At 39.7% G+C, this 12,962-nt stretch overlaps 1 protein-coding gene across 4 annotated transcripts in view; it reads right to left on the bottom strand.

Annotated features, from left to right (window-relative positions):
- MAP2K4 (mitogen-activated protein kinase kinase 4) overlaps positions 1–12,962 on the bottom strand; it is a 104,918-nt gene that overhangs the window by 26,221 nt on the left and 65,735 nt on the right. For all 4 annotated transcript variants that reach the window (XR_004040590.2, XM_030861387.2, XM_030861385.2 and 1 more), the window contains one exon: positions 5,547–5,666. Coding sequence is in view for 3 of the 4 variants with exons in the window: in XM_030861387.2 (XP_030717247.1) it covers positions 5,547–5,666 (120 nt within the window). In the remaining variant the exon portion in view is untranslated. The remainder of the gene's footprint in view (positions 1–5,546; positions 5,667–12,962) is intronic.

Genomic DNA, 12,962 nt, shown 5'->3' with positions numbered 1-12,962 from the left:
GCCCCACAATCTTCAATGGAATATGATAAAGATCAAACGAGTTAACATATGTAAAGCACAAAGTAAAGCGCCTGGCAGCTGCTAAAAACTAGAGTTAAGAAAATGAGGGGAGAAGGGGAAAGGGTGGAAAAATAGGAAAGCAACCAAAAGAGAAGGAAAGACAAAGGAACAAGGGAAATAAAGGTGAGAAGTAAACTGAGGTGAGAAGGGCAGATACAAAGGAGCAATTAGCTCCAGAGCGGGAAATCTTTGTAGTTTCTAAGGCACATAACCTAATGTAAATGTATTTCTTCTAGCAGTTCCTTTTGGCCATAACTGAGAATAGACAACAGCAATAAGCTGCGTTAAAAAAAAAAAAAAAAAGGAATGGTTTGAGCTGCCTCAAAAGCAGTGACAGCAACATTACTTTCACATTCAAGCAAAAGACAGACAACCACACAATTGAAATACAAAAATAAAAATTACTGAATATGGATTTACTGAAAAGGAAGGTGGAGGATAATGAAACTGAACTACTAAGATCAAGATAAGGGTTTCAGAGACAACATCCAGATAAAACCAATAACATAACTTTTATACCAACAGGAACAACTTAGAAAATAAAATGTTTAAAAAGACACCACTGGGCTTCCCTGGTGGCGCAGTGGTCGAGAGTCCGCCTGCCGATGCAGGGGACACGGGTTCGTGCCCCGGTCCGGGAGGATCCCACGTGCCGCGGAGCGGCTGGGCCCGTGAGCCATGGCCGCTGAGCCTGCGCGTCCGGAGCCTGTGCTCCGCAACGGGAGAGGCCACAGCAGTGAGAGGAGGCCTGCGAACCCCCCCCAAAAAAAAGACACCACTCACAGTAGAAAGAAAAAAGCACCTAGGAATAATACATCTAACAAATTAGCCTAGCCAGACTAATCAGGAAAAAATAGAGAAGATACAAATTACATCAGGAATGAGAGAGAGAGGGAGGTAACATCACTGTAGATTCTACAGATATTATGATGATAATATTGGGCTATTATGAATAACTTTATACCAATTAATTTGACAGTTTAGATAAAAGGCACAAATTTCTGAAAATAAAATCAAACTACCAAGTATCACTCAGGGAGAAACAGATAACCTGAAGAGAACTCTTTGAAAGAAAACTGAACTGCAAAATAATTATGCTGAGTAAAAGACGACAAAAAAAAAAAGGAGGGGATACATGCCGTATGATTCCATTTACATAAAATTCTAGCAAATGCAAACTCATCTACAGTGGCAGAAAGCAGCTCTGCAGTTGCCTGAGGATGGCGACAGCAGAGAGGAAGTGTGTATAACCTACGGGACACAAGGAAACTCGTGAGAGGTGGGTATGTTCGTGACCTTGATTATGGTGACAAGCCCACACGTGTGTACATTTGTTCCAACATATCAAATTGTATATTGTAAATATGTGCAGCTGATTTCCAATTTTACCTCCATAAAGCTGCACTTAAAACCTGCCGGGTGGGGAATGAAGGGGAAAGGACAACGTGAGCACAAGTAGGGGTAGAAAGGGAGGAGGTCACTAAATTTGGCTAATATCACTGCCTTTTTTGTGTGTTTTTTTTTTTTGCGGTATGCGGGCCTCTCACTGCCGTGGCCTCTCCCGTTGCGGAGCACAGGCTCCGGACGCGCAGGCTCAGCGGCCATGGCTCACGGGCCCAGCCGCTCTGCAGCACGTGGGATCTTCCCGGACCGGGGCACTAACCCGTGTCCCCTGCATCGGCAGGCGGACCCTCAACCACTGCGCCATCAGGGAAGCCCTATCACTGCCTTTTACATAACCTGATGAACTCCTATAGTCACAGATTACTCAGAACAGTATTTCCTACACTGGAGTTTCCCCAACCTCAAAAGATATCTTAAATAAGGGATTCCTTGCTATTAAATTCTGAAAATGTATATATTAAAAGACATTTTAAAAGTGCTTCTAAGTCTCAGTATTGATAACATAAATAGTAGGTCTGGCCTTTATGTAAGCTACAGGCTAAAAGTCACTTTCATTATTCAATACTGTCAAGCTCTTTTTTCCCTGTCTACCAATTCTGAAAATGAATTTAGAAACCTGTGCAATTAGATGTCTTAATAAATTATCTAAATAAAATCCAAGTTGTATTTTCGACTTCTTATCCTCATTTAGTTTCATCCTAGGAAGAAGTATACACATGGTTGGAGACAACAGCAATAAATGAGTTACCAACTTCAGTATTAAATGTTATTTATTCACTGCTCCAAATAAAGTTATGGAACTTTCAGAGGCTCAATATTACCCAATGGCAAGATTAACCTCTACACTGTTGCTGCCAAGAAGAAGAAAAATAACATCTCATGGCTCCGTGATTGTTGGTTGACTGAATCAGACCAAGAGCTGATGTCCTGTGGTCATATAAATTATGTGAAATTAAATACTCTGGAGGCTTTTCACAGGGATGGGAGTTACAAGCATTCGTCTCTCTCACAAGTCCTGAATGCGCTCATTCATGTCCAGTCTTTTCCTTTCATAAACCCAGAATTCTGTGTCTATTATCAAAACTGAAGGTGGGGCTTCCCTGGTGGCGCAGTGGTTGAAAGTCCGCCTGCCGATGCGGGGGATGCAGGTTTGTGCCCCGGTCCGGGAGGATCTCGCATGCCGCGGAGCGGCTAGGCCCGTGAGCCATGGCCGCTGAGCCTGCGCGTCCGGAGCCTGTGCTCCGCAACGGGAGAGGCCACAACAGTGAGAGGCCCACGTACCGCAAAAACAAAACAAAACAGAAAAAAACAAAAAAAAACCCTGAAGGTCATGTCAACAAAAAAGGATCCTTTTCTTTTAAGTGATCTAGCTCAAAAATCTTTCTCCAAACCATTATTAAATAAATGTTTATTATTTTTAACCATTGTAACTTCAGGAAAGTTACAACTTTGACTATGCACTCTTCAAGGTGAACTTTCTGCTTCTAAAACTGCATTATTCAGAAAGTACCTATTACTTCCTGCATTCTAAGATCTAAGGGGGGCAGGGGGTGGCTTCATGTTCAGCCTAACTAGGCATTTTGTGACTTAACACAACTTACTTGTATAGCTCCTGACCCTTCATCTTATCATACTCAAAAACTGCAATGTTTAAAAAGTAGATTATTTCTTAAATGAAGCTCAAGTTCTTTATCCCTGGACCACTTGTGGTATAACAGAAAGAACAGTGAGATTTTTGTCTCTGAAGTCCTGTCCGTGACACTTCTTGGCTGTGTGACTTTCGTCAAATTAGTACTCATATCTCAGTTTCCTCCCTGGGAAGAGGGGATAATACCACCAACCTGCCTGAGACTGTTGTGAAAGTAATAAATGTGGAATCTATAGAGCATTCAATAGATGTTAGTGCTTCTAGATGCATATCTCAATTCCAGTCAACCTTCCTGAGATATGAAACTGAATTTTACCCAGCTATTCATAAGGAATCATAATGATCCTGTTCAGATACTATTCCAAGCTTTTTGTTTCCAGTAACTTTTCAATCATGGATATCACTCTGCTTTCTTTTCATAAAATCAGACTTCACACTATCTAGCCTGGAGCTATATATTTAAATGTTGCTTAAGTGAATTATCAAGTAAACGAACATGAGAAATAAACTGGCATTCTTGAGCACTATGGAGGTGAATTAGGGCTGAGATAGAGCCCATGAGAGTCTACGGAGACAGTGAGCACAGCATGGAAAAGCTGACTGTGGCATCCAGTTAGGAGAGAAAATCTAGTCCATTCCAGATAACTACTGCTCTTCATGAGATGTGAAGAGTAGTGTGGCCAGGGGATTTATGATTATGAAGAAGAAATTCATGGTTTGGGGGAAGAAGGGAGGAGGAGATGGCAAGATTCCTGTGCAACATGAAGAAAGTTCCAGATTCATGATCTTACAAACAGAATAACAGTATATAATACTTCGGTGCAGGATACAGTTACCTGCCTGAGTACATGACTGCGTGCGCTGATGTGATGTAATACTATGTGACATGGGGAAGAAAGTTAACAAATTCAACAGATCTGGTCATAAAAATGAACACTCAAGTCAAAAAAGTGCAAGGACAGGAGGAGAAAGAAGCTATGTGAGTCTAAGACTAATAGTGATTAATTAGTGATTCAACAAAGGGATGGGCTCTATCATGAAGGAGAACGCTTCTGGTTAATAGAGTTATCTATTAAGAGCACAGAAAAATAAATAATATTTCAGGATTGGGTGAAGAATTAATCGACAAACCTCTAAGGTCTTCTCCAATGATAAGATTTCATATCTTTCTACTCAGTGTAACATTCAGTCCTGTCTTACAACATAGTATTTTTTAAGTCAATAACGCTAACAAAACCCCCAAAACGACACCCTCTGCGATCCAGTCCCAAAAAGAAGGGCAGGGTGGGATGCAGTTTTTCCTCACCAGTTCATAACAAACCCACCAGTACCAGCTCATCCTAACATTTTCAAAATGATAATGGCTTTTTTTTTTTTTCCGGTACGCGGGCCTCCCACCGTTGTGGCCTCTCCCGTTGCGGAGCACAGGCTCCGGATGCGCAGGCCCAGCGGCCACGGCTCATGGGCCCAGCCACTCCGTGGCACGTGGGATCCTCCCGAACCGGGGCACGAACCCATGTCCCCTGAATCGGCAGGCGGACTCCCAACCACTGCGCCACCAGGGAAGCCCTATAATGGATATTTTTTTAAGAATATTTAAAATGCTTAAGAGTTCAGTTCAATTCCCATTCACCTAACTAAATATCACAAGTGTGTGATAACTGTCCAGGACACCATGAAGTATCTGATTCACTGACAGCTCCACCTTTACTTCCTGACCCCAACTCACTTCCCTGCTTTAGGGAGTGGTGTGACTGGAAATGAGCAAGTGCACTGACAGCTGCAGGCAGAAGTGATATCCTCCTGTAGCAGGATACAGGAGAGTCAGAGACCAAAAGAGATATATGATCCTGACACCAAGAAACTGAAGTTCTAGCTTCTACATAAAAATCTGGATAGCAGAATTAGATAAAAGAAATTCTACTGCAGCTGTTAATTTCCATGTCTGATGAATTTTATTGAGGATTGTGGGTGGACACAAATAAATGCTTATGCTAAATGCAGATACATTTGATGACAGAAATGAATGAAAGTTTAAAAAAGGGGTCGGGGAGGACTGAGGGAGCTCAAGGACAAAAGGGATAGATCTAAATACAGTAACATATTTAGAAGCCAGATGACTTGTGCCAGGTTCTCAAAAAACAGAAAATATTTACATGTGAAGAAGGAAATATGGAATTCACAAATGACAGCCATAAAATACTTAATTAACTAATATAATTAAAGTATGAAGTTCACCCCTTAACCAAAGGAACATGAATGGTAGAAATTAATGTGTAAATTATCATGGCGATACATTAAAATGCTGAGAAATCAATGTATTACTAATGTACGGCATTTAACTGAAGATTGGAATCAAATCCTGCCATCCTCTTACTCATTCCAAGTAGACGTCCACTTGTCAGCTAAGACCCAAGCTTAGGTTTATTCCTACCTCTCTGAAGAGTGCACCATAAAACTGAACAATGTACGGGCAATCACTACTTCGCATCACTACATCCAAATCCATGAGAAGTTGTTTTTGCTCTTTTTCATCCACTGTTGACCGAATTCTCTGGAAAAAAATGACAAAAGATGTCACAAAAACATAAAACAACTTTAGAAACCAAAGAAAAACCACTACCACAAGACTAAAAATTCCAAGCAGACTTCACAAATACTAACCAGACATAAAAATTATCATCTTCCTTATACTTTACAAGAATAATTTTATCACAGAAAAACAAAACAGCACTTAGAAAAAAATTTTTTTGACAAAATAGCACGTAGGAACTCTTTAAGGGACACAGGGCTTTTTAACCACAAGCATTCACTGATGATGATGGAAGGAATGCCCTGCCGGCAAATATAAAGAAAATCTTAACAAGCCATCCTCTAAACAGTTTACGTTGAATAATTATCAGTAGTTTCATACATACTTTTAATCACTATTTCAGAATTGTATGGAATCTGGGCATTCAACGCAAGAGCAGCCCTCTTCACTCCCTGGCATCCTTACGCCTTAGCATCCTCCTTCTTTAGAGATGGAAAATAGCCCAGAACAGGTAAAAGTGAGAACTAGCATAGGGGCAGCACACAGACTATGACCCATGTCTCCCAAATCCTGTACTGGTATCTTCCCCCTTCACCACGCTTTCTGTATGTTAAAAACAAAAAGTTCTACCTGACTCTCCAACTCGTGAGTCAGAATGCAGGGCAGCATAAACATGTGGAGGAAAATCTAAAAATGAGGAGACAGAGGGCTGTTTGTCTGCTCCTCAGATGATGAGGTCCTCCCCTGTACATTGCAGACCTGGGGTATATCCCCAACCCACCTGTAAAACGACGACTCTGCACAATTCTAAAAGACTCCCACAAAAGATAAGGGTCCCCAGCCCTGCCACCCACCCAGGAACTGCACAGAACATGGAGATGTTCAGGGCGACAGCTCCCACTGCACTAGAGACAGGAAAGAATCAAGTTCAGACAGTGTAAAATATTAATAATGAAGTTACAGTTTAATGACAAGGCATGCAAACAGCTCTGTTCTCATAAAAAAAGTTCACAATGTCACACCGCGCCACTGTGTACAATACATAGCACATACTTACAAGGCAAGTTAGTATCAAAAAATATACAAGGTGGCATTTTGTCTTCCAAAGACTTCAAGGTATCTGTCCTCAATGTTCTTGAAAGGGTGAAGGCAGTCAATTAAACTCTTGAACCCATTTTACGGAAGAGAAGCCAGAGGCACAGAGAAATACAAAAGATGTATTCCATGTGACACGACAATAAGCAGGTGTATAAGGAATAGAAGTAGGTTCTCCAATTTTCATTTTTCCCACACTAAATGAGGAATTCCACATATTCCAAATACAAACAAATTTAATTTTGCAACTTAAAATTTACAGCCTGCTAGCTACAGTACTTCATACCAAATAAAATTTACTAGCTGGCATCCATCTTGTACATACTGATTTATTCCAAACTTTCACACTGAATATCCTGCCCAGATAAATAAGAAAAAAATAAGAAGAATGAAAAATAAAAACAAGTAAGACTAGTACTTTTAAAATTAAGAAAATCCCCCCCTCCCATTTCTGTACTTTCATAGTTTGGAGATTAATAATTTTGCTTTTAAATCAATATCGGCATAATGTCTGCTCAAAAGGGATAGTTTTAAAAAGTCAAATTAGCCCAGAGATGTAATTTGTATTTGTTCAAAACATGACACTGAAATTTTTGTCAACATTTTAATTACATTAACTTCTGTTTTAAAAAATATAACTTTAAAAGTGTAGCTGTGAAAATACTAATTTGGGAACGCTATTATTTTTAAAAGACTTAATAATCCTATGTATCTAAACTTAAAAGACAAAGAACTGGTAATTAGAGACAAACAGGGAAGAAAAAGCAAATGATCCTCTGGTTGCGGAAGATTTCTACCTACTAAAGAATTCTCACTATTAACAGATTAAAAATTTTTTTTTCTACTTTTACTATTTTTCCTTATTTACAAGTGTACTAACACACACACTTATAAAACACTATTTTAAAAGATGCCCTCCTTTCTAGTTTATTTTTTGTTTCCCTAAACTGGTTATATGGTTTTCTAAATTTACAATAAACCTCAGTAGTTATCATCAATAACTGACTCTTGGGGACCAGTTTCTAAAAACACTGCTGTTGCTACAGAAAGGATACATGTTACTGTGTGAACTGGAGACCTAACTGAAGTCCCAGCATCTAACTGATGTAATAGGATTATTACTAACCATACTGGAGAGAGAGTTCCTGGCACAGCTGTAATCTCTGAGATCGTCAGCATGGCAGGAAAATCTGTCTATCTGTAAAATATTCTTTAATGCCATTGCTAGCATGAAAGAGAACATGGGGGGGCTGCTGGATGGCCTACTGCTCTTAATGATGCCTGTCCCCACCTCCTCACGCTTTCTGAGCATCTCGCCCAAGAGATGGGCGTTGGAGGACTAGCTGCTGGTACTGCATCTCAATTGTTTAAAACAGAGCAAGTACAGCTAGCTCTGAATTATACTGATACTAAAGTTTTAGGGTCGTATTGTAACCTTTATTATATGTGAGGAATTAATAAACTAAGTTAATTCAAAAGGCCTGAAGGACTCAAAGAGGAGATTAACTATAAGCATACATCTCCTACAATAGCAGTAGCTTCAAATTAATGATTTTAATTCAGTAATTCAATAAGTAATTCAAGTTAGAAAACACAAATAATCGATGATTCAAATGAAAAAATACTTAGTAATAAAAGTCACTACCAGGAAAGTTTTTCTAATTGAACATCAAAGTAATGTGTATGGAAAAGATTTCTACCATTTGAAATAAGCAAGGCTCGGATTCTCTAATGAAGGGAGCATAATCACCAAAAATGGAACACATCACTGAGAACAAACTTCCCTTCCCCTTATAAAGCTGTCCTTAATGAGGGTACTGGAAAATGCAAAGGTGAAGCCAATTACACTACTTGAAATGCTCCTGTAATTTAAATGTTCAGAAATCAAATGTGTTGATAAATGCCTTGAATTACAGGAAATTTTCATTTATTGATACCATAAATTTAAAGTTAGATAAGGCTAATGTTCATTTGGTCTCAGCAAACCCTTTTTTTTTTTTTTCTATTTAAGAAAGTAGAAAATATTTAAGAAAATCATTTCAAGAACCTTAAGTTTTAAAGAAAAGTTTCACTTTCACCCAAATATCATTAAAATTACTCTTGTTTCTTCATTATGGGGCTATTGAGCTTTTACTTGTCACTGTTTTATTAACCTAGCTTAAGTTATCACATTCTCTCAGGACAAACTAAACTACGTTTTGAAAATCAACCTACACAGCATTTCCAATAATGAAGTTATTTTCAAATTATTACAATTTTACTTTATTTGGAACATAATGTAGAGAAAACACTTTTAAAGCAAAACAAGAATTACTACTCTACTTATATAAGCAGTTTGCTACAGTGAAGAAATTTTATATACCTGAAGCTAAAAATATATTTTTAAAATTGTTGTCCAAATCTGTATACAAAGCTGTTTTATACTCTGATAAAGCTTTAAAAGCAGGTAAGTGCCAACAAAAACTGCATGTAGCTACAGATCAGCAACACCAAAATGACTCTCATTTAGACACTTAGTAGAGGCAAAGGGAAAAAAAGATAAATTCCTAGTTCCCTGGTTGTATGACTATTAGTGTTATACATGGTTCTTATCTAATTAAAAAAAAATTCCAAAGAGCTTCACTTATCTAAAGCAGCCAATCCAACTCATGCCATTGGCTGAAGCAGCCACAAATTCAGTTAATAGAACTCTGTAAGGATTAAGCTACAGTTATAGAAAGTCAACAAGTTCCATAGGACAAGCTAAAAAATTTAAGTTAGAAATTGCCCTCTTGCCCTCTCCTACCTCATGCACAGAACTCAGCAATGCCCACTTTGAGAACAGTCCCAATCATACAGAAATACCAGGAAGTGGTTGAAAGTTTGCTTTCCTTCTTCCTGTACAATGTGACATCTTCAAGTCATTGGTAAATTTAAATGTTGACAGCTTATACCTGGCCTCATCTGGAATGCCTCAATTTTTAACAACATGAATTTAAAGTATAAATACTCCTTTCACTGGAATTTCACACACAGTATTCTCTCGCCTTATCTCCAAACCCTGCCAACCCGACCTCTCACGTAATTTGCTGGTACTCATCAAGGATGAATAGTTAGGGACAAAACTAACACCAGTAAGTATGAAGGACTTTCAAGTTGATTAAGACACATTATTAGGATGGAAAGGGACTGGGGGAACTATTAAAACTAAATTCACTGAAGGACTGGGGTGGAAAGGGCAGACAGAAAGAAGCCAAGAGGATGGATGAAAACAGGCAGTACACACTCTTAAGGAAACCGATTTCACCCCTTGTTACTGAGATACTATGACCGCATTAGTGTCGCTTTCCTAAATTTATTTTCAGAGGTCAGGTCAGAAGGGATAAAGGGAGAGTATGATGATGACCCACTCGCTATTATGGGGTAAGGCCAGGATGGCTCAACTGGCAAAGAGAAAATGAAAAAAGGCCCACAGCGTAGGTCCTCAGAAGCGGGTCTCCAAGGAGCATTTTGCCTGGGCGTTCAATGAACACCTAGCTGATTCCGGTAGTGTCCTTGCCACCCACTCTGATTCAGAGTTAACCCACATCTCCGTGTCAGAGTTCTCAGAGCTAGCTCAGTTGCTAGAGAAGCCAGGCACACACCAAAGCACTGGGGCCCGCCCTGAAAGGACCCCAGTCTGTGTCTGCCTGTGTCCTATGCAAGAACTCTGGACTCTCACCAAAATCCCAAAGTTGTTCTACCTGCCAACTCAAGCTATAAGGAAAGGTCAGGCCAATGACCAGCTCTATCTGTTGGATAATGTGTGTGTGGAGAAGCCCCTCTGGGTTACCTGATCCCATTCGTGTTTAGAGAAGGAGAAAATAGGTCATCACATACTCGAAAGACTCAGGGTAAAGAAGACTGATAAGTCATACATGTTTCTGATTAAAAACAGTAGTTCCACAATGTGTACAACAAATGTTTCTAGGATCTGGGCGTTCCAGGCAAAAGAGATACACGTCACCTGCAAACATATCAGGAATCAAGAACCGAGGAGTCCAGGAACTGACTTCAGAAAGACAGACTTGAAAACAGCAACACAGTCAAATAAACTTACAAAATGTCTATCAATTCTAACTGATACTCCATCTGTGTTTTTGTTTTGAAATGGAGAAAATACATGGGGAAAGAGATGTGGGGAACAGAAAAAATGGGAAAAGTAATGTGAAAGGGCATGACCACTAGTCCTGGCAGGTACAGTCTCTAAACTCTCACATGACACATTCTTGCCAGGTCTTTGAAGGGCTCAGCTGAGGGTTCAGAGGACCGTGTAACAAGGTGCCCGTGTTCATCTGTGGCTGCTTAGAGTAAGTTAGGAATAAGGTATGAGTATTCAAAAGGGAATGAGGGGTGAGTTCCCCAATCAGAAATTTGGGCACAGACACAACGAAACTCAGCAAGGTGATGTATTCAACAACTATAGAGGAAATCAGTGTATGGCTTTAAAGATTATTCTAGGCATTGACTAAAACAATTTAACACGGAATAAAGTGATGCAAGCTATTAGTATTTGGGCCATTAGGCAAAGTGCTACTTTCAATTTACCGCCAACCGAAATCAGAGCACCAGAAGGTCTTTACCCTTCGGCAAAGCCGTGTGGGATCCGCTATCGCCTGCAGGTAGCTCAATTTCAGCTCTCAGTGGCTGTGGCTCATCCCTCTAGCTGAGCACCTCTCACCATCTAAGGTGACCAACAGTATTTATATTCTCTACTCAAGTAATTGCCAAATATCTTGCCAAAATGGGATGAAAGCTTGAGCAATCACTCACAGGACAGGAATGAGATCAAATGCTCCCTGCGTCGATCAAATGCCCCATAATATGGGGCAATCAACTGTGGATTTCTTAATAAGCCATGTGATCTAGCCAATCGAATGAAAGTCTAAGACAATGGACTGAGTAGACACTGATAAGTATCACCCACGCAGGAATCCTAGAGCTGGTACCTGGGCAAACACAGCACATGGGATCTCGAGTGGACTCCTCTCCACAGAAAATAAAGAGGGATGGAATGAAGGTTCTACAGCGTTTCATTTAAAATCAAATGATGCAGAGAACAAGGATTTCTTAATTGATATAATTGTAATAAACGTATTTTGAAAGTATCCAGTTCCTAGGATCCACAAACACCAATACTGCCCTGCCAGAAGTGCAGCCTTGTTCATTAAGCAGTCCCTGCCCTTTGGTTAGGGACTCCTCCTAAGGTTAACATGTGAGAGAATAAAACACAAAGGGGAATCCACTGCCAGTCAGTGGATGACTTCAGATCAACCTAAGTCAGGGAGGTAGGGGATAGGAGAGCAAGGATCACACTCAGATCCCCAAGCGCCCCCTTGGATTCTTACAAACATTCGATCCTTACAACAAATGTGCTGCTTCTCCAGCAGAAATGTCCAGAATTCAGTTCTAATACGAAGTTGGAAAACCCCAGAAACCACTGCAGCACATCAGTGAGCTATCACTTTCCTCTGGGCTGCAGGAAATCCTAGGCATTCTTATATTCCTAATTTCAAAACAAAGATTCTATATCCCACAGATGCAGCAAGACACTTAACCTTAGCTGCTAAAGAGTCTTCTTCTAAACAGATCACATAAAAAAATGTCCATGATGTCTTACAATACTATCACTAATAAGATCAAAGCAGATGGCCGCATTAGCCAAAACAAACAGTAAAAAAAAAAAAAAAAGGCAAAGTATTTGGAGTGCTGATCACAGATGCAAAACTGTTTTTCATGACAAAGAGTAACAAATTGTGTGTCTGTTAAATCAATTGTTTTAAATTATGAAAACACACGTTTTTACTAAGGAAGAAAGAAAGGACACTAATTCTTAATTGCAAAACCATCTGAGTCTTTAGAAGCAATTTAATGAACTCTCGATTGTAACTTAGTCAAATTACTTAATTAATAGTAGGACCTCCCCTTCTTCTCCCTTCTACATATCTTGTGCTGTGCATCATCAGAGAACGTGCAAGATCACTTCCAACAACATACGTGATATCACATCATGGGAAGACCTGCCCTGAGGACAAAGTTAATAGCACAAGTTTGATAAGTCTTGACAAGGGTGGTATTGTCTTCCTCTTTACATCATCCACATGTAAAGAGCACAATGTTAACCTCAGCACTGAAACATTTAAGGGCCTAAAGATCATAAATGACAGATCACAACTTTGGTACCCATGACAATACAGTGAGATA

This window comes from Globicephala melas, chromosome 20, assembly GCF_963455315.2.
Source record: "Globicephala melas chromosome 20, mGloMel1.2, whole genome shotgun sequence".
NCBI lineage: Eukaryota > Metazoa > Chordata > Mammalia > Artiodactyla > Delphinidae > Globicephala > Globicephala melas.
Note: the sequence above shows the minus strand (reverse complement) of the source record. Positions and strands in the feature narration are given on the sequence as shown.